This window comes from Schistocerca nitens, chromosome 2 (assembly GCF_023898315.1).
Source record: "Schistocerca nitens isolate TAMUIC-IGC-003100 chromosome 2, iqSchNite1.1, whole genome shotgun sequence".
NCBI lineage: Eukaryota > Metazoa > Arthropoda > Insecta > Orthoptera > Acrididae > Schistocerca > Schistocerca nitens.
The window spans coordinates 734,378,863-734,402,093 of NC_064615.1; the positions used below are offsets into that span (position 1 = coordinate 734,378,863).

General features: G+C 40.4%; 1 protein-coding gene across 1 annotated transcript in view; it reads left to right on the forward strand.

Moving 5' to 3' along the window:
• The window catches only part of LOC126234593 (esterase FE4-like), an 84,861-nt gene that overhangs the window by 28,929 nt on the left and 32,701 nt on the right, over nucleotides 1-23,231 (forward strand). Inside the window, exons 5-6 of the mRNA XM_049943308.1 lie at nucleotides 13,039-13,224; nucleotides 20,160-20,359. Coding sequence (XP_049799265.1) covers nucleotides 13,039-13,224; nucleotides 20,160-20,359 — 386 coding nt within the window. The remainder of the gene's footprint in view (nucleotides 1-13,038; nucleotides 13,225-20,159; nucleotides 20,360-23,231) is intronic.

A 23,231-nucleotide genomic window follows, 5' to 3' on the forward strand; every position in this document is an offset into this window, starting at 1 on the left:
TTGCTGAAGGTTCTTTAAATTCATCGTGTAAATACAAGAAAGGGCGTTTCGTTTTCTTCATTCAAAATAACATCAGTGGTGTGTAATGGAACATATGTACAATCTGATTAGGTTTCCAGACCTAAAAGTAGTTCATTACAAGGGATGTTGATTTTATTTACGGTAAATTTATGTCCGATTTTCGCTCACGTCATTAAGTGTCGAACGCCTGCACATTTCTGAGATATTCTCTCGTTAGTAACGTCTATGGGTTTTGCTTAATCCTGCGTTGCTTAGCAGCACTACACATTTCTTGATGTAAAACATGTATCAATGCACTAACACTATTAAAATATCCACGGGTGTACTGCCGGTCTACAGTGTCCAACGGGCACAATATTTCGGCGATCATGCATGTCGCCATCATCAGGTGAACTGACGGACTGAGCTCCACAGGAGCTCAGTCCGTCAGTTCACCTGATGATGGCGACATGTATGATCGCCGAAATATTGTGCCCGTTGGACACTGTAGACCGGCAGTACACCCGTGGATATTTTGATTATCAAATACGCCGGGAGAAACTCAAGAATCACACTAACACTATTGTTTGCTCTGCGTACCTTTGGGTAAACGTGTGTCTGTGTGTTTTTGTGTGAGAAATGTTGCCACCTTAAGAACCACTTTTGGTTTTCACTTGATCTAGAAATGTTCTCCCCATGGAAATGCTACTCACACAAAAAAGGCAGAGACACGTTTACGCAGAATTACGTTGAAATCCGTAGTGGTGCTACATTGTCTCGTGTTTCACCTCAAGAAATGGGTAGTGCTGCAAATCAGTGCGGTATTATGCAGAAACAACAGCAATTCCAAAGGGGAGAATACATCAAAAATGTGCAAGCAGACGACAATTCCTAATGAGAGTGAAAATTAATTTACCGAAACTAAAAGCAATTTATTTTGTAACGAAGGTATAGAAAACAAGACAATGACAATTATGTTTCATTACAGACTACTAATGATGTTTTATATCAATAAAACGAAACGCGTGCAGCATAAGAACACATACTTTGTTGTAGTTGCACAGACGGATTTAAAATACATTAGTAGTTACAAAGAATCTGTGGACACTGTGACCACACAAATGAAGAATTCGTATCATTCTCATTCTGTACAATGAATACTTGTGTCTATATGAGAAACTGTCCCAGAAAATTATTCAGTTCCAAATCAGTGTATAATGTTTGCAAAGTAGCCACAGATTTCATCACCGCAATCAGCAATTATATCCTGAGGAAATACTGCTGTACTCAAGCGTTTGAAAAGACCTATTGTTGTGTCTAGACAAGACAGCCTAGACACGAGGTGAGGTAGCCGAAAGGCACGCGCTTAAACTCACGCAGGCTGGCGTGAGGTCTGAAACAGGTTACGTAATGAATGCTATAAAGAAAAGTACGTAGCTTCTGGAATACTTAACTTTAATCCACAATTGTAGAACATCGCTCTTGATGATACAGAAGTATTATAGCAATATAACAAAGGATAATGGCGCCGTGCTAGGTCGTAGCCAATGACTTAGCTGAAGGCTATGCTAACTATCTTCTCGGCAAATGAGAGAGTCTTCGTCAGTGTCTGTTGCTAGCTACGTCGGCTGTACAACTGGGGCGAGTGCTAGTACGTCTCTCTAGACCTGCCGTGTGGTGGCGCTCGGTCTGCGATCACTGACAGTGGCGACACGCGGGTCCGACGTATACTAACGGACCGCGGCCGATTTAAAGGCTACCACCTAGCAAGTGTGGTCTGGCGGTGACACCACACCTATAACATGAGATTTGCCATTCAACTTCTGTGTAATATGCAATCGGCGGCTTATTCCAGCAGCGGACAATGTAATGCCAAATATAGCGCGACGCTGTTCTTTGACTGCAGTGTCCCGGTAGATTCTGCGGGTTCGCCCCAGCGCCCTACCACCGGAACTCTTCCATTCACAACAGTGCGAAATCTTGTAGCTCCAGAACTTAAAGAAAGCCAGCTAGTCACTGCGTTATCAATCTCTGTCGCGAGCTGCCTTTCCTGCGCTCGGAAACAGCCTTCAACTACCGTCGAGTGATTCCTAGGCCGTATCATACATTACATACAGGGCGTGGACATAAATATGGAAACACCATGAGCATAACACACTACCAGACCTAACATGGTGTAGCAAACCCGCTGGCACTCAAATCCTCCAGTCGAACTGGAATGGATAAACACAGGTTCGGTGTTGTTTTCGACGGAATATTGTACCATTGTTAATGCAAAATAGTGGCAAGTTCATGTAAAGATGATGGACGTGGATAGTTATCATGCAGCCGTGTTTCCAATGTTGGCGACGGAGGCTTTATAATATTGGGATCTGGTGACTGTGTAGGTCAGGGGACAGGTGACAGTGCTTCCTCGTGCTCACGAAACCAGTCCTAGGCGAGGCGAGCTGTGTGAGCAAGGACCTTTTCTCCTAGGCAAACTGCATCACCGTTGGGGAAAAGTCATTGTGCCATGGGACGGACCTCGTCAGTCAAACTGGCCACATAATCATTGTGCCTTGTAGAGTAACCAAGGGGCCCATGTAATACCACGACAAGGCTGCCCAAATCAGCAACAAATCTCAGCCATGTTCCACCCTTGACGGCAAGGAGCCTTCATCGTAGACTTGTGACGGCGTTTGCCAGTCGTAAACTTGGCCAGAAGATTGGTATGGTTCGAAGCAAAACTCACGCGACAAAAAACTTTCTTGAAAAACATTGTGGTAACTTCCTATGGGAACAAACTGCTGAGGTCATCGATCCCTTGGCGTACACACTACTTAATCCAACTTAAACTAACTTACGCTAAGGACAACACACACATACCCATGCCCCAGGGAGTAATCGAACCTCCGACGGGGGCAGCCACGCGAACCGTAACAAAGTGCCTCAGATCGCGCTGCTACCCCGTGCAGCAAATAAGTTTCTTCCTTTGTTCCGTACTCCAGGTTTTATGGCTTCGGCAGCATGCTTTATTGTTACATATCGCATGCGTGTGGTTTAGAAATTCAAGCTCGCCCTGTAATTTCCGTCTTATTGAGTATCCTTTGTGATGTTTTGGTGCTGCCAGAGTTGGTGAGGGAAATATTCAGTTCTTCAGCAACTATTTCAGCTATTGTCCTCATATTTTTCGTCCTAGTCCTCTTCAGTGATCGTCTATCGCCATCACTCATCACCCAGCTTTGTGACACAGTGGGTGATGTCCTTCCACTCTCCCTGTGTGCGGGATAGAGCTTCGATACGGCACCTCTTGAAACACGAAACACTTCGACTACCTTGGTTACGGAAGCACCCACAATATGAGCACCAACTACGTTCCGACGGCATTTTACAAGCCCCGCTCGTTGTCAGATACAACAGTGCCATTTGTAGGCTGGGCTAGGGTCTGCGTTTATTAGTTTCTCCGTATCTGGATGATGCTGATCCCACAAGTTTGCGCAATTAAGCAAAACCCGCTCCAATTTCTCGATTCGAAATTTATGACGTCCACAGACGATCAGTTTCGCGCTTTATATCATACCATTAGCACGTGTATCTGAAAGTTATGCTTCTGAACAGATTTACTTTCAGCTAACTTGATAATTGTCTACTATATAGGCAGAAATCGGTTGATTGTGGACTTAATAAAGTTCCAATTAAGCAACTGGAGCGGCTCTTCATTAATCCACATTTATGTTCAAGCATGCATTTCCCGCGCTGTCCCAATACTTTTGTGCAACACCTGTGCAAGATATGGGATCACAACAGCTGATGAACATTTTTTGATGATATAAGGCTTGCCTCAGTTTCCCAACTGTCTCACGGTTCTTGCCGTAATAGCCTTCACGTCATTATGCCTTTCCGTAATGTGTACATGGATTTATGCGGTGCATCGTCGAGGAGGCTTCCAGTGAAATGCTCATTGTAGGCATGCTAATTTTCAGTTTCACTTTCATTTCTACACACAGGACAGATTATCCTGAGTTGCTTTAAACCTCAGTGAAATTTTTCCGCATTATTGTCACAAAACATGCCATTAAAAGTTGAGTCCTGGTACAAACATACGTTGTCTTTTTCTTGTCAGCAATAGTTTTCATATGGAACGGGAAAAACAGATTTAAATGTAACAAAAAGAAAAAAATTATTAAAGGTAAAGCTAAATTAATATAATACGGAGTCACAAATTCAGTGGCAAATTACAATGTAGTTGCTAAGCTCGTGTGTATGTATTGAGTGTTGTGGAGAAACAGATGTCAATTTTTACCACTCCATTTCAGAATCTTAATAGTTTGTTTCTGTATCTATTGCATAAGTGCTGTCGTCTAGTTAAAATGGAATTATGTCTCCAGCTTCAGAAGAAATTTAATGTTTGTAGAGCGAAAAAAAAAAATGTAACTTCCTTTGTATATTGTAAACATGTAGCTTAATTTTATTTCGATGCATCGCTATATGAAAACATTACACACTTTAAATTCCAAAATGTGATTTTCACTCTGCAGCGGCGTGTGTACTGATATGAAACTGAAACGTCCCCTTTAGAACAATTTATACATGACTGTGCTTAAACTGACACACAATATTTTTAGCGCAACGCAATCTGACTTTCAAAATTCCCTACAACAGAATGGCCCTGACTAACATCAAACTATACGTTTCACAAATCACTTACCTCACAAAAATCTTGGTTACTTGAACTACTGCAATACAGCTAGCGCCACTACTGCCAGCTAAATAAAAGATTCAAACTACTGAAGGCACTAACTACTGATAGGCATAGTTAGCAAATGAAAGATTTTAATAGAGAACAAACAATGTATTTACCTTAATAGTCATAATATATATAGCAGTTCATGACAAATTTCAAAACTCCGCCATCTCTCTCCCCACATCCACCACTGCTGGCGGCTCACCTCCAACTGCGCAACGCTACGCGCTGTTCACAGCCAGCTGCCTAACACTACAATGGCGAGTATTACAACAATGCAAAGCAGCCACAGACTGCACACAGCACAGCCAGTGATTTTCATACAGAGGTGGCGTTACCAATAAAAAACCTAAACAGCCTACTTACATAGCCCCATGCTCCCCACAAAAAATGTTACAAATTGTTTTGGGCACTGGCCAATACAGATTTGAAAAAATTTTTCATAATTACAGTAAGAGAGATATCAAATGCACACACTTATTAATACAATGTTGGTCAAAAGCTAAACTTTCTCGCAGTCCATAAAGACAGTCCTAATCGTTCATCACAGTAAAATAGTAGTGTTTTTCTCAAAGTCTGAGCAGTAAAAGAAAATGCACACGGAAGTATTGGAGTTCCACACAGTCTTGAAGTAGTGTTGTCCTTCCAACGCAAAGACAGTGCTGACTCTTGACATGCAGACATGTAATGGGCCACAACAGAGCAAACCCACAACAGAGTCATTCGAAGTGTTGAAGACTATTGGTAGGTAGGTCATCACAGAGCAGACCCACTGTAGTCCTGGTGGAGATTACGGTATTGGTGGGCCATCAAAGATGCAGACCCACTGTAGTCCCTGTAGAGATGGCCAGCAGCCATCTGCTGCGACTGTGCAGGTGCACAATCACCATCGAAGAGTCTTGCAGACAATATAGCAAGTCCATAACCACCACTTGTGCACTCACAAAGTTTTTGGAATTGTCCTTAGAACCAGCAATGCTGTTATCCAGTCCCTTGCTGAATTATTAACACACGTGCAAACACTAACAGCCCCTACTTCTCACATGTTGTCCATATACTATGACCAACAGAAACGTGTGCAGTGAAATGTAACTTACAAGTTAATAATATGATGAACTGGTGTCAATTACAATTTTATAACATAAGAATACAATTACAAAGATACAGAAAACATCATTAAAAACATAATAATACAGATAACATTTGTAGTAATACAGGCTTTACAAAATAATCGAAATAACATATACATCAGTGTTACAGGAATTATAAGTACCTAAATAAAAGATCAGAATAACTTTTGAAACATCAACTTCACACATGAGCAACAAAACAGAACAGATAAATGTCTAAACATCTTTACAAAGTAAATAACATATTATTAATGCCAATTATATTTGAGGATAACAGTATTCCTCATCATAGTGAATGTAGCTTAGAATTAGAAAAATTCTACAACATAAGTCTTATCAGATAAACATATAAATACAGGAAAAACATAAATACCCAAGGGTACACAAACATATAGTGGAATAATACAAGGAAAGGACAGGGTTTGTTTTACTGCAGTATTTTGCAAACAAAACTTTCTTTACATCTCTGAGATCTCCCTTCGTTCTTCATTATTTCCAAAAGTCCTATCTATACCTGTTTTCTGTACTTTTCTCGTATAGCCTCTCAGTGCATTTCTTCAAATTCATCGCAACTCATTCTCTTATATGCTACCCCCTCTTAATCTAACTTAAATCTACTGAGCTCAGATGCTAAACTAAGGGATGAGGCAATGCAGCAGCACAAAACAATTAACACAAACAGCAATGACAAAAATAAATGGAAAATTGTAAAGCAACATTACAACTAATATGAGCCAATGTGCAGCAACAAGACAAATAAATCAGTAGTAAAACTAGCTTAACAGAGTAATACAAAGTGAAATTTAGTAGCACTATGCCTGGCAAACAGCAGCAGAAAATGAAATAACTTATGCCAAAACATGACAAAGTTCAAGCAGAAAAAATATTACACTAAAAATGGCCATGTCTAATACCTATCTAACATCTTAACACCAGAGTGATGCATCACGAGAACTTACACTAGCAGATAAGTTACCAAATCGTAAAGAAATTATTTATGCAATTCCTGTGAAGGGAAATGTCTATTTATGTGCCCTCGTTTTCTTGGAAGTAGATCATAAATTTCTTATTGACTGGATCTGTAGACATAAAATAACTACATCAGTACAATTATTAAATTTTATTTTAAACAATGCTGCAGTGCCGCTGGAAACTAGATATTAAACAAAGTGAGCAATCTCTCAACTAGAAAGACACTGGATGTAAAATGTTTCTCATCTTTTCATTAGGCATTTTAGTAAATATCATAAATTAAGAGCTCCACAGTGTAATCATATGTTTTTTAGTTCGAGCGTGTCGTATTTGCGATGCTTTCTACAAAGGAATGTCAATAGCGAGGATAATGGCCTCTTTTTTTTTTGCACCTAATGGCTTTCTTTTGTCAGATGTCTACCTCTCAGCTGGGCGCCCAAAACGCATTATGCCAAGGTCACTTACCTTTCTTGCTGAAATATTTACGATGGCAGTTTCCGCTACAGTGATAGTCTCATATAAAAATATTTCACAGGTCGAGAATTTGGGTTACAAATCTGTAGAAACAAAATCCTATTGATATAACAGTGTCCAAAAAATTTTCGTCGGCATTGTAATACATTCATGCATTTACACACATTTCATAACTCTTAAAGTACGATTATTGGTTTCCAACAACTTTTTTCACAAACCAGAGTCCCTAACCACTAATCATTATTCCTTACCTTATTCGTCGACAATTCTTCAATATTTCATCATAACATACGTAGCATAATCAAATAACTCATATAGCATCAGCTTATTGATCATAAACATACCACAACAGCATAATACACATAGTCATCGTAATAATAACATCATAACACCTCAGTCAACTCTCAAAATCGTCGTAGCTTCCTCCAATAATTTCAAAACCTAAAAAAAATTCTCTGCTCATGTCAAAAGTGTCATCTGCCTCAAACGTACTTTAAAAATCGTGATCCCATGCCAAATATATCATTCAAAGCTCTCATAATATCACAATGGGTCCGTAAAAATATGAACAGTTCACAAAGTACAGACAAAATACAATTTCGTAACTGTGAAGTTATTCAACTGTGTAATTACGTAAACATCTGTCACTGCCGTAGTAAAAAAAGTTTGTCTCTCTCAGTTAAATGATCAGATAGCTGTGTAATTATGTGTTGGAGAAATATGGTACCGATGCGTAAAGTTGTGTAAGCAAATACCACATTAGCTAGGGCTCCTTGTGCTTGCCGAACACATGGTACACAAAGTAGGCGTGTACCCCCCTGAGGATTAATGTAATTATACCCTCAGGTGTTACAGATTACAGCAATGGAATGAAATGTATCACGGAAAACTTTCTTTGTAATTCAAAAACTTTAAAAATAAATGTTTTAAGCATAAGATTAATCACTCAAATACGTGTACTGTAGCGCTAAACTGTACGTCATGCTGTAAGATAATCTCTTTGGAAGTCTCGTAGTTATCGTCATCCAAAAGCTAACTTCTGCAGAAGTCAATGTACTTACCTCATGATAAACAAAAGTGAAATGTTTGCGTATAGATATCGTAGTTATTATGCTTATTGGTGTGATGAAAAAAGTACTGTACAGTAACGTATTGTTGTGCCACGAAAAAGGCTGTCTCATTGCTGCTATACCACAAACGTTACTACTAAAACATGTTTTACTTTCCAGAATAAAACAGAAAACTGTGCAGATATAAAACAGAAACACTGCGAAAGCAACATTGTAAATTGTCACTCATTAGTAGCGTCGTGATAAAATCGTGTAGCTGTCACATAAACTAACCACTATGTCATCTGGTATCTCACTGAAAGTACTTTAAATCCAGAATGTATTTTCAAGTAAACCAAAATGTTGCATTAGCATCTCATTAGCAGTACCAGTATGTGTCTTAAGTATGTAAGCCTGATAGTCGTTACGTAATCGTGCAACTAACAAGCAAGAATGTACAAATACAACACTGTGTCGTCTGTTCACTATAACAATGCATTCCTAACTTCTGTTTAAATAAGTTCTCTTGGTTCTTGACTGGATATTTAACTTCAAACATTGTTGCATGTTAACAGTTTCTTAAGTCTGACAAAGCATGCTAGAAATGTTAAGTGAAAAATTTTGTGGCAAAACTAAGTTAAAAATCAGATTATCTTTCAATAAACGGTTTTACATGTGAAATGTGGTGCAATCCTTTACTCTTCATAGTACTCACAGTTTGATTTGAATGCAGTTATCATGCGGTATACGTCGGTAAAGAATACTGGAATTTTTCTCAAGGTTAGCGTCTATGTTATTTTTCTCTGAGCGAGCTGGTGCACGCGGCTGCCTGCTGTGCGAGTCATTGTCTGTCTCTTTGTTGGCGCGCGTCGTTATTGGGATTAGGAGACCTAACTTTTACAAATTCACTCTGACGAGAAGGCCCTGCCCTGTTTGAATCCCGCCAGTTCTGATGCAATTCAGGTCTGTCGTTACGAATATATCGTCTGTCGTCATGTCGGTAGATTCCGTAGTTTCTTCCTTGTCCGTCACGTGGTGGAGAATTTCTCCCTGAATCGTAACTGTGCGCCGAACTGTTGCGTCTGAAGTTATTCTGCCTCCCTTGATAATAATTGTTTTGGTTCCCATATTGTCTGTTTCTCAGGTAATCCCTGTCATATTCATTACTACGGAAATGCGATCTTTCTCTGTAACGATTACTACTCTGCCAACGGTTGTCATACGGGTGGTGTCTGTTTTGGTCACGATTTATGTTGTGAGAATAGCCTTGTCGCGTCCAGTTATTATTTCTTTCATCGCGGAAATGTGACGGATGAGACCTGTAATTGCTGTGCTCCTGTTTTCACGTTCCGCGACTGTCAGTGTCAATTTCCAGTTCTTGTAAGAGCCCCTGAAAAGCTTCAATGTCGTCTTTGCAACGTCCTGCCAAAATAATATGTCGTAAATGTTCAGGTAATTTGATTAAGCAAATTCGGATGAGTTCTGAGGGGCAGTATGGGTTTGAAAGATACTGATTCTTATGCAACATGTCTTCAAAATATTTGACAAGACTGGAAAATTCTGATTGTTCAAAGTGTTTCATCATCATGATGTTATGTTTTACTCGGTCTTGTGTAGCTTGAGACCAATATGCTGAGAGGAAGGCATGATAAAATTCTCCTTCGCTGTGGCAATCGTGAATGACCGATCGCATTCTTACAGCTGGTTCATTCTCTAAATAGCCACACATAAATTCTAATCTGTGCTCTAATGACCAGTTGGGAGGAAAACAATGAGAGAATTGATGGAGCCATGCTTGTGGATGAATGTCGTTGCCAGAATTCTTAAATGTTTTGAATTTACGTGTAGTAATGAACAGCTTATGGTCAAAGTCATCATGTCGGCGAGTCGCATATCGGTCATTGTTATGTCGTCTCGGCGGTTCCATTTCAAAATTCGGTGCACCTTGCCAATTTCTTTCATAATTTCCGAAATGCGCTGTGTTATTATTTTGTGGCTGTTCCGTATTTCTATGTCCCTCTTCCCGTATTGGGGCGCGAGTGTCCTCTGAAATACGTAATTCTTGTATTACCTGTGTCAGCTGATCCTGTACTTCGCGGATTTCTCTTTGGTGTTGCCTATTCATTTGATTCTGATTTTGTTTGAATTTCCTAATTTGTTCGCACTCTTCTGTGTCATTAAAGACTACCGGTTTTGTGTCATTCAGATTATCATCTACCTTCGTAGATAAATTATTTAGCTGATCCGAAAGTTCAACTACTTTCTCTGATAATGAACTAATTTCCTCCATGTGTCTTTCTGAACCAATTTTCAGAGTATCTACAGTGTCCTTTAAGTTTTCCTGAATTTTTGCAAGTTGCGTAACCGAATCGGTAGATGCAACTGAGTCAATTTTAGCTTGCAGGGTCTCATGATTTTCATGAACAATAGTTTGCAGTTCTTTTATGGCTGCTTCGTGATTCTGTAATGCATTTTCATGACGCGAAAAAATAGGTTGGAAATGCTCACAAATTTGTGTTTTTACGTCATTACAGACTTTTTGACATTTCGATTCTATTTTATGTAACTCAGTAGTTAAATCTTCACGTGTTTGTTCAAGTGTGGTGTGAAGATTTTGTTCCATTGTGTCTAACTTTTTAAGATTTTGTTCCACTGTGTCTAACTTCTTAAGATTTTGTTCTACTGTGTCTAACTTTTTAAGATTTTGTTCCACTGTGTCTAACTTTTGAAGATTTTGTCCCACTTGTCTCTGATTTTGTTCCATTTGTTGCATTAATTGCAATAATAATGTATTAGTGTCTGGAATCTGTTTCTCTATGGTTTTTTGCAATGCATTTTCACCGGCAACATTCACATTTTGACAAGCAGAAAATGTGTCTTGACTCATTTGAGAAAACGGTGAGGACCCAAAACCTGAATCTACAGTATTTGCGAGATTGTTTCCTGTCATTTCGGATTCCTGAGGCGAGCTGTTGCCGACCGATCGATCGATAATGCTTCCCTGTTCACTAATTGTTTCACTGTGTACACCATTATTTGCAACCCGCTCCATTTCCCTATGCGCAATTACCAAATTACTACTTTGAACATTAGTTAATTCATTACATGGTGGCGCTAACACACTGCTTTCGTCTTCACTGTCATTTCTCAGTTTACTTTGGAGCCTAGTATTACGTTTTTCACACGCCGTTATTGTCACAATATTTCACACGACAACTCAGAAAAGCACAATTTGAAGAGCAAAAATAAGAGAACACAATAACATAGCACTGAAAATAATATGTAGCTAATTGCAAGCGCAGCTGCGAAATACTTGGTGCAAATCTACATGCGTGCCAATACTGTGTACAACAATGAAAAACTACAACTACAAAGGAAATTCTCTCTATAATTACGCGCTAGCAAATTAACAAAAGCTACACTAATTACACAAACTACAAGAAAAAAATCAGAAGATTCCAGTGAGGTATCCTCGGCTAAGGGTCGACATATGAAACGTCCCCTTTAGAACAATTTATACATGACTGTGCTTAAACTGACACACAATATTTTTAGCGCAACGCAGTCTGACTTTCAAAATTCCCTACAACAGAATGGCCCTGACTAACATCAAACTATACGTTTCACAAATCACTTACCTCACAAAAATCTTGGTTACTCGAACTACTGCAATACAGCTAGCGCCACTACTGCCAGCTAAATAAAAGATTCAAACTACTGAAGGCACTAACTACTGATAGGCATAGTTAGCAAATGAAAGATTTTAATAGAGAACAAACAATGTATTTACCTTAATAGTCATAATATATATAGCAGTTCATGACAAATTTCAAAACTCCACCATCTCTCTCCCCACATCCACCACTGCTGGCGGCTCACCTCCAACTGCGCAACGCTACGCGCTGTTCACAGCCAGCTGCCTAACACTACAATGGCGAGTATTACAACAATGCAAATCAGCCACAGACTGCACACAGCACAGCCAGTGATTTTCATACAGAGGTAGCGTTACCAATAAAAAAACCTAAACAGCCTACTTACAAAACTTCCTGACAGATTAAAACCATGTGCCGGACCGAGACTCGAACTCGGGACCTTTGAGTTTCGCAAACAAGTGATAATTTTTTTTTTTTTTTTTTTTTTTTTTTTTTGCATTTTGTTCGTTATTGTTCCTTGTATTTGGTCGTAGCATGACATCCAGTGAAGTTCGTTGTTGACACCTTCAGTCAATTTTTTGAGCTGCCCAAGCACGACTCACGCCCCGTCCTCACAGCAGAGTGAAAATCTCATTCTGGAAATATCCTCCAGACTGTGGCTAAGCCATGTCACCGCAATGTCCTTTCCTTCAGGAATGCTAGTTGTGCAAGGTCACAGGAGAGCTTCTGTGAAGTTTGGCAGGTAGGAGACGTGATACTGGTAGAAGTAAAGCTGTGAGAACGGGGCGTAAGTCGTGCTTACGTAGATCAGTTGGTAGATCACCTGCCGGAAAAAGGCAAAGATCCCGACTTTGAGTCTCGGTCTGAAACACAGTTTAAATCTGCCAGAAAGTTTCACGCGCTAAATTCCCTGTAAATGGGCTAGCAGAAATGCATTTATTACAGAATTCGAACTGTTATTAAAAACCTTTACGTTATTTTTGTTAATGTGTGTTCAAGTGTGCTGTTTATCTCACAAGAATAAATTATCGTAGGTTTCCTAAGCACCGGCGATGAGGTGGTCCCTGGGAACATGGGCCTTAAAGACCAGGCAGAGGCACTTCGATGGGTGCAGAGGAACATAGAGGCGTTTGGAGGTAATCCACAAAAAGTAACCATCTACGGGCAAAGCGCTGGAAGTGCATCCGTTCATTATCACGTTCTATCTCCACTAAGCAAAGGTAACTGGTCTATATTTTTGAAACTAAATGTATCGTTCATCTTCATGTGTTCTTTATAATAAACTTCAGTTTATATTTTGTGCATGTTCGTGTGTGTGTGTGTGTGTGTGTGTGTGTGTGTGTGTGTGTGCGCGCGCGCGCGTGTGTGTGTCACAGAGAGTACGGGGGGGGGGGGGGGGGGAGGTGGCGGCGGACAGGCGCCACCGTTTTAGTACTTGGTTATCGTGCTACCTTAGAGAGAAAGTTCTCAGCATAAAGTAAATTTCATAAGAAGATAAGAAACGAGATTGATGAAGAATGTATTCAACATTAACAGAAATAAACAATATTTCAGGAATGTGGATACATAAATTTGGCACAAAACAGTCGAAGCAAATGATGTAGGATGTTCTCTTGGGGATCTTTCTGGCCAACTGTTACCTTTGCTCGGTTTATGTGATTACATTCGAGCAACGCCAGTGAAAAAAGATTAAGGATATTGCTGGTGTCGTATACGTGCAGTGAGCTATGTAAGGTTAAGGAAGTATTTAACATACGTTAACAGCAACAAACGAAAAATAGGGTTGAAAAATTACTCTTATTACAGCAATATGGGCCACACATCTTAATATGGGAAGTCATCTATTGTTCATTTCTCTTTGCTGACGGAATTACGGTATCCCAGGTAGGAATTGCTACTAAATGAGAGTTTCTTCTTGTCATTCTTCTGCGGCTCTACAACTCATGACGACTCTTATCCTCTTCAAGTATCTCCTTCCATTTATCCAATCTCATGCTAGAATATTCCAATACCTGTAATTCCTCTTCCGAAAGTGTTCTACGACTCCCCCCTGCAGTCTAGTTTCCGGTCGACCATGTCCGCTCTGTCCATCTGGCTTTTCTTGTGAAATGGTTTTTGGTATTTCTGTGTAATTCATCCGTGGCACGTGTCCAGGCCATCTCTGTCTAAATGACTTCAAAATTCTTCCAACGCCGCGAGGAATGGTCACGCGGTTTAAGGCGCCATGCACGGATTGCGCGGCAACTCCCGCCAGAGGTTCGGGTCCTCCCTCGGGAATGGGCGTGCGTGTTGTTCTTAGCACGAGGTAGTTTAAGTAGTGTGTAAGTCTAAGGACAGATGACCTCAGCAATTTGGTCCCTTAGGAATTCACATACATTTGAACAATTCTTTCAACAGGCTGATCTTTGTAGACGGCGTAAACTAACCCTTATATTACCGCCTCTACCTTTACCTTTCAGAAACTGGGCCATGATTCTCCCGAGTATTCTTCTCTCGAATGCATCCAGTGATTCAGCATCCTTTGCTATCAGAGCCCAGGTTTCAGAGGCGTATGTAAGCACTGTTCTGATCAGTGTTTTATAGACGGTTAGTTTTGTGGTTCTAGTCAGCAACCTTGAAGACAGAAGCTTTTTTTATATGAAATAAGCTTTAATGGCTGCAATTATTCTCTGGTTTATTTCATAGGAGCTATCACTTAGGCTGGTTATAATCAATCTCAGGTACTTGAAATGATAGACTCTTCCAAAGGTATAACTAGCCATTGTTACTTCAGGTGGGACCTTCTCCCTGTGCGCTTTCCCAGTTCGTTGATATTTAGTCCAATATTCCTGCCGGCCTGTTCAAGTACGGTGAATGTCTCTTCCATTGCCATCAGAGTTCTTGCTACTATATCAATATCATGCGCATAGAGCAGTATCTACACAGATTTATGAAAAATCGTTCCCCTATTCAAGACATTTCCTTCTCTCATCACTTCCTCCAAGGCGGCGTTTAATAGAAGGCATGCCAGCACGTCACCCTGGCGTACTCCATTTTTAATTTCCCAAGCGCTGGACTAATTTCCTACGGTTTCTGTGCTATCCTGCGTTCCTCTCATTGCCATTCTTACTATCCTTATCAGATCTTTTGGAGTACCCAATTCACCTAGAGCTTGAGATAGTTGCTCTCTGTTTATACTATCGTACTGTGCTTCAAAATCAATAAGATACGTTACGACCCCATATTCCTTTTCATTTTCCAGAATTAGTCTTAGGGGAAATATCTGGTCAATAGTTGACTTACCGAGGATAAAAACACATTGGTACAGCCTCTTTTCCCTCTGTATTATTGGAAGGAGTCGTTCATACAGTAAGTTAGAGGGGATTTTATGTCCCAGATTAAGCAGTGTGATCCCTCTATAGTTACCGCATTCCATCAGGTGTCTTTCCTTATATATACGGCACATAATTCCCTCTTTCTACGTTTGAGGTACGTCCCCTTTTCCCGTGTTAGATTGACCAGTTTCATGGTGTTCTACTAAACGTGCACTAAATGAGATTTTAGTACAATATATCTTACTTGAAAGGGACAGAACTCGATTTCACTTCATACGGCGACAAAATAGCTTCTTATGCTTTGTTTTCAAGCATTTAGGATAGCCGGAGCTTTCATACTTGGAAACAAGTCGCAGCTACTCGCCATTTACACCGGTGTCGCTGCGGAGGAAAATTCTGTTTTCGTCTGCTTTTATATTTTACTGCTGGTACATTTTCCTCCCTGTTTTAATGGCAAGTTTTCCCTGTCAGCAGTAAAATGACTTACGCCCTTCGGAAGAGAAGTTTAACATGACTAAACGTAGGTGTAATACATATGACCACATGAAAAACGTTACACATTTCACCGCTTCACATATTAAAAGTCGAGTGGTGTCTGCTAATTCGTTGCAACTTTGTAGCTCTGCGCTTGAGGGAATTTGACACTAATTTTAATAATCAACAATCAGAAAACGCTAGTCGAACTGGTAATATCCGCAAATCCTTTCTCATGGCAAAGAAATCTGATAAGTTTGTCGCTGGAAGATAGGGGGCTAATATTACTCAACGTGGTGCTGGATGTTAAACGTACCACTTCATTACCTGGATTATGATTTTTGCAATATTCCCGGTTAAAAGCACGTAAGGAAACAACGTTAGTAGTCGAAGACTTAACGTCGAATGCAAGTGTTATTTTTTTATATGAAACGTGGAGAGTATATATTGTTATAAGATATGCTCTAATTGTAAGTGTGATGCGTGCATTAGCTTCCAGGCCGACAACCACCCTTTAGCCCAGCACTGTAAATACTCTCGCTTAACTGCTATATAGGTTAGACTAATAAATGATACATGGTGCACCTAGTTTTTTAATTCTTACAGCTTTAATTTTATTTGGTGTTATCTGGTACGTACTTCACGTGAAGGTGATGTGCAACCAACAAAGCGGGCCCTCAGAAATATTATCCATTGTTTTGCTCGATCTAATGTCAATATCTACATAATGCAACAGACGTAATCGAATACACTGAAGGAAAAAAAATCGCAACACCAAAAAGCAATTAGAGAAGAGAGTTAAATTTCGGCAATACAAAAAAAAATGTTCAAATGTGTGTGAAATCTTATGGAACTTAACTGCTAAGGTCATCAGTCCCTAAGCTCACGTACTACTTTAACCCAAATTATCCTAAGGACAAACACACACACCCATGCCCGAGGGAGTACTCGAACCTCCGCCGGGACCAGCCGCACAGTCCATGACTGCAGCGCCTTAGACCTCTTGGCTAATACCGCGCGGCCTCAGGAATACATTTGTCTGGGTAACAAAGTGATCAGCATTGCAAGATCACAGGTTAAAGTAAGCTCGAGATAAACCACTGCAAGTGTGATATGCTGGTACGTTAATAACAGGTGTAACCGTCAAACTGTAGAATGCAAGAAAGCAAAAGTACATGCACCGCGTTATACAGGTACCGGACGTCAGTTTGTGGGATAGAGTTCCATGCCCGTTGCACTTGACCGATGGATAAAGAAACAGTTCATGCTGTTTCTTGAAGAGGCTGGAGCTCTCGTTCGATGACATTCCATATGTACCCGACTGGAGATACCAGATTGGACACAGATCTGGTGATCGAGCAAGCCAAGGCAACAGGTCGCACTCCGTAGAGCATGTTGGGTTACGATAGCGGTATGTGGGCAATCGTTGTTGTCATGTTAGACGCCCCCTGAAATGCTGTTCATGAATGGCAGTACAACAGGTCGAACCACCAAAGTACAACAGGTCGAATCACCAGGCTGACGTACAAATCAGCAGTCGCGGGGCGTGGGATATCACGAGAGTGCTCCTGCTGTTATTGGAAGTCGCACCCCAGACCATAGCTCTAGGTGAACGGCCAGTGTGTTTAGCACGCAGACAAGGGGTTGCAGGCCCTCAACAGGCCTCCTGCTAACCAACACACGGCCACCACTGGCACCGAGGCAGAACCAGCTTTCATCAGAAAACACAACAGACCTCTACCCAGCCCTCCAATGAGCTGTGAGCTGTCGTTTGACACCACTGAAATCGCATATGGAGGTGGTTTGCGGTCAGTGCAACGGACGCTACAGGGCGCCTAGCTTGGAGCTGTCTGAAGTACGCGGCTTGGAACAGTTCTTCGTGTCACTGTGGAGCCAACTGTTGCTCAGACTGCTGCTGTGGATGCAGTGGGATGCGCAAAAGCCGTACGCCAACATGATGGTCATCCCTCTCAGTAGTGCCACGTCACCGTCCAGAGGCTGGTCTTCTTTCGACCGTACATTCTCGTAACCCCCCGCTGCCAGCAATCATTTACATTCCTGCCAAGTTTTTCTGTAGTATCGTAGAAGAAACATTCAGATTCTCGTAACCCTATTACACGACTTCCTTCAAGTCCAGATAATGGCGTCCTTGTCGCCTTGTAGGCATTCTTGACTAACATCAAGTCACCACTTCCAATCGTAAGGGTAACGAACGCTCACGACCGTTACAGCTTCTATTTAAAGCAAACATCATTCGCATGGTCTCAGTGCGCTACTAGCACCACTGTTATTCGACTGCGGTGAAATTCGAACAGATACCAACTCTCAAATGTAAACACGTGCTTACCAATGTTTATTATTTCGCACAACTCCTTGTTGGTGTTGCGATTATTTTCTTTCTGTCAGTGTGTATTGAACGTCACATATTTAAATCATGTTAGTCTCTAGAATGACAGTTAATAATCACACATAATGTCTGCATGAGTACTAAATTAAGGATGCCAAGGTCTCCTGTTTCTTAAACTATTGTCTATATGTCGTCAAGTGTAACGCAGACGTGTGGAGGAACATGTTGGTTTTGAAGGAGAGTATTACAACATCATCATTTGCAGAAAGAGTTACCTCCTGCCGCTCATACGAAGGCAGGCCTCGTGCTTTCGAGTATGTCTTTTCTGAATTAGTCACACGCGCGCAACCATTGTTTTGTTTTGTCGAACTCTGACAGAAAGAAATCTAACGGCATCTAGTTTAACGATCTAGATAGCTATGGCGTACGTCCAACACTCCCTATCCACCCATGAGGGATGGTCCAATATGGAAACGAAAGGATATAGTTTGGAGATGTATCATCCAATTAAAGAATGCTTCGCTGTAGCAACTGTGAAACAGTGGAAAATTTCCGGATTATCTTGATCAACTAAAATACACAAATAATCATTATCAGACACTTTTATTCATCTTTCAGCTATGCATTTCTGAGGATTTAACACCATTTAAATTAGGAAAACTCATACACACATGCATATACGATTTTCCTGTGTTACCATATAATGTCAATATTTGCCGAGGAATTAAGTTATTGTGTATTTCAGTTTATATTTATGACAGCGTTTGCATTTAAAGTATGTAGCTGTGTTTAAATGTCATAGTGATTGCCAAAGACAGGCGAGCCAATGATGCCAATCTTTATTAAGTATCACGACATAGCGACCTTCGGACTACGTTGATTATACCTATTAATATGAGAGTTTTCGTTCCCGGAATCATAAATCCGTGCTTTTTAAAACTGGTGATCAGAAGCAGTCTGAAAGCTTGTAAGGGTGTTGCATGGTTGGTTGTGCTGAGAAAGAACTGTTAAAAAGAAAATTCGATGCTTTGCCCCGTTTCGGATTTATTTAGCACTGAAGTTAGCCAATGGAGTCGTTGAGAGCAATAATTTAAGCAGCCTGTCAGAGACAGTGTGGCCAAACCTGTTCTTTGTTTGGTTTCCTCAAACCGAACAAACGTAGCTTTTGCTCACGTAGCTTAAATCTGTCAGCGCCAAAAAAAGGTATATTTTAACTGGTAATGAACATTTGAACAAGTAGCTACTCACAGAACCACAGACGTTTGTGCATTATCAATTTTTTATCGCGCGCAAGTGCTTTAATTTGCGCACGCAACGATCCGATTTGTTAATGTCGATGCTAGTTAAGTCGTAACGACGCGACGTATCGAACTTTTCTTCTTAACATTTATTTCTCAGTGGAACCTACTTTGCAACTCCCTTACAAGCGTTTCAGACTGTTTCTGAACATCCTGCATATAGCACTGACATGAATTTTGATATCGTCAGGAAAGACGTGGAGGCAGAATGATTAAACTGTACTCGCATTCAGAATGACTGTGTTTGTATGTAATTCCAGTTCGACCATCCATATTCAGTTATTCTGTAGTCTCACCAAATCGCCTGCGGAATACGCAGAAGGGGTTCCTTTTTTACTCCCTACCAGGTTGAAGTGTGCAGATGGATTTCTTCGTACCTTTTACTGAAGACTGTACATAACTAATTACGTTTACTTTTTTGTGAACGAGCAATTTCATTCTGCGAAATCATTAGTTCTAATGCAGGAGATATAGATCTTGATGAATCTAGAAATGATGCCAAAAATGCACACCGTATCTCTCTTCTAAGAACCGGAGGACAACCTTTGCTTCTCTTGAACTGAAAATTTTATCTTTCCTCCTTGTCCCCTCTCAACTTAAGTGAACGGTTTAAAGACTGAGTGGCTTAGCATTGAAGTATGTGCTTCGCTTCAGTGCTACAGCATCTGTATATATGCATTGTCTGGTTACTGTTATTAATTGAAATTTTCATTCCTTATTAGGTCTTTTCAAGAGCGCCATAGCGATGAGTGGATCAGCATCAAACGCTTGGGCGTTCACAAAGAATGCTACAGACAGGGCATTACGGTTTGCCAAATATCTGGGATATACTGGTAAAACTTCCACTGATCTCCTGAATTTCTTAAAAACCGTAAAAGCGAGTACATTAGTGAAGAACATCACTGTTGCCCTATCGGAAGAGGTATGTACTGTCTTTTAAATACCGTCTTCAATCTATCAGCCGCTCATTGTAGCCGAGCGGTCTGTGGCGCCTTGTCAAGGTCCACGCGGCTCCCACCGTCGGAGGTTCGAGTCCTCCCTCGGGCATGGGTGTGTGTGTGTTGTCCTTGACGAAAGTTAATTTAAGTTAGATTAAGTAGTGTTTAAGCTTAGGGACCGAAGACCTCAGCATCCGGCCGATGTGGCCGAGCGGCTGTAGGCGCTTCAGTTTGGAACCGCTTCGGCCGCAGGTTCGAATCCTACCTCGGGCATGGATGTGTGTGATGTCCTTAGGTTAGTTAGGTTTAAGTAGTTCTAAGTTCTAGGGGACTGATGACCTCAGATGTTAAGTCCCATAGTGCTCAGAGCCATTTTGAAGACCTCAGCAGTTTGGTCCCATAAGACCTCACCACAAATTTCCAAAATTTAATTTATCAAAAGTTGTTGTACCTTAAGAGCTAAAAGGAAAATACGTCCTCGGCATTTACGAATTTCTACTGAAAAATGTGTTGATGAAATTAATTTCGGTAAACAATATACAAGAGGAAGTGTGGTAATTGCGGTTGAAACTTTTTATGTCTTTATTCATAGTGGTTGCTGGATCAGAAAGGTGTCCCTTCTTTCGGACATGTCCGAAAGAACAGAAATGACATACATAGAAATAAATTTTATCTATACTTTCCGAATTACTGCTTCAAATTCACGTCATCAGGATGTCTCATTACTGTTCCTGATCACTGTCAGGCGCATTTTATCGGGAACAAACGGTAACTTTCTTGCAGCTAGCAATGTGTCTTTATCAATTTCGCTATGAAGACAGGTAAATATGTAAGAAATTTTGAATATTTAGAATACTACAATAAACAGACTGAAGTGTAAGTCAATTCTAGTGGTGAAGTAAGGTAACATTTTTATGCTTGTACTATATTTTATTGTGTAACTATCATTTCATTCAGTAATCTCGGCTTATATGGAATGAATTTTTACTAAGCCGACTGTGTTTGTTTTCGTAATGTTGAAATTATCGCACACCTATAAAATTAATAATTTAGTCAACACTATTTATCGAAAATTAACTGAAAGACGGAAGAGATAGGTTTAAACCCAGAACATTATATCGAGGTAGTATTCAGCGTTACCTAGTAATTGAAAGATCCAACTTTTTGATTAGGATATCGCAGGAGAATGTCAACAAAGGCTGTTATAACAATAATGGTTGCAACTATTAACTACAAAGAATGTTAAGAAAGTTAGGAAAATATTTCTGCTTAGTAGGGGTGGCAGAAATAGCCTGCAGAGTATCTCAGGTGTTAGCATTAAACATTCATCTCCGAGAACGATGAGGTGGAACGCAAAGAGAGCCCACTGACAAGTCTTCACGAACTTTCAGCTGTTTCCGTTATTTATTTCATACCGGATTAATAATGGAGCTCACATGAAATACCATGTCCACCAGTGTACACATTCGCCTTACGCCCAAAGATCGTGAACGCGCCACTATAGGCCATACAGCCTCGAGTACAAGCCAACTAGCCACACCATGTGCATCAAAATGTGCAACACTCAGGCGATTCCACAGGCACTAAATGTGCTACAAACCTCACCCCAAGTGCTGCATCTCTCCCCAGCCCAGGCTATTAGACTAAGTACTGACTGTGTCCAATTATGCTGCAGGTGGCGAAAAGCTGCACTAGCAAAATAATGAAATATGAACAACGGAAATAAGAAAATAAAATCATGCTCCCCTGTCCTTCAGATGGTAATAATACTAATTTAATAAATTACTCGGTAATCGTTGGCATTTGCACATCGAGAGGTTTTGTTGAGAAGCATAGTAATGGGTCAAATTAAATGAATTTCTGTATGCCAGTTAAGTGCCAAAATCAGCTATTTTCAATCTGATAACTCTAATAACAAACTGATGCCCAGAGCCTTGACTGACCATTCTGTGTATCACATTACTCTCGAAAGTTCTCAAGTTATGAACACGTAGTGATGCCGTCACCACAGAGCATACGAGCCAGTCACGAGCACCTACGCGTTTGCAAACAACGTGATAGTACGGTTCATGACCCGCTCGCCTCGTTAGTTCATAGGACACATTCACCAAGCTTGCCCAACCGAACCAGTTCTCAGTCTCTGAAACGATATCTGTCAACTATTTTGTTTCTCCTCTGGAGGCAACTGCAGATCTGATTTTGGGAAGAATACGTACATACTATATAAATATATCTATGTATGTAAGTATGTTTCACATCTCTTCCTAAACCGATCGAGTGATTTCAGCGAACTTGATACACATATCACTTACAGTCTGGAAAGAATCGCTATGGCGGTACGAACCACCTACCTATCGAAAGTGAAACAGAAGTGTAGCCCGTGACGCACGAACACCCAGACTTCATTCATCCGGTATTTGAGAATAAGAGCACTACGTGACTTGTAACAAGTTTTACGTTTAATTTCAAACAATTACGAAACTTTTTCTCGCTGACAACCCCCACCCCCGTCCCCCCAAAAAAAGAAATAATGGAAGGAAAAAAGTTTATCGTTAATTACATTTTGCTGTTCATGCTGTAAAACTGCCACTTCTCCATCAGGCGTGACATTTTAATTGATTACTTCTTTGCGATTGACTACATTCACAAACATTTTCCACATAGTATTTACACATACCACTGAATCTACCTGCAAAATTATATCAGTGTACGACACAAAGATCCGTCAGAAACAGCCAGATCATAAGTGGCGCTTAAAATTATTAATTCGTTGTTATTAACTTGTTTAGCCACACATTCCATAGGCAGTATTCACATATTACGCTGACTAAATCTAAAAAATAATATCATTGTAAC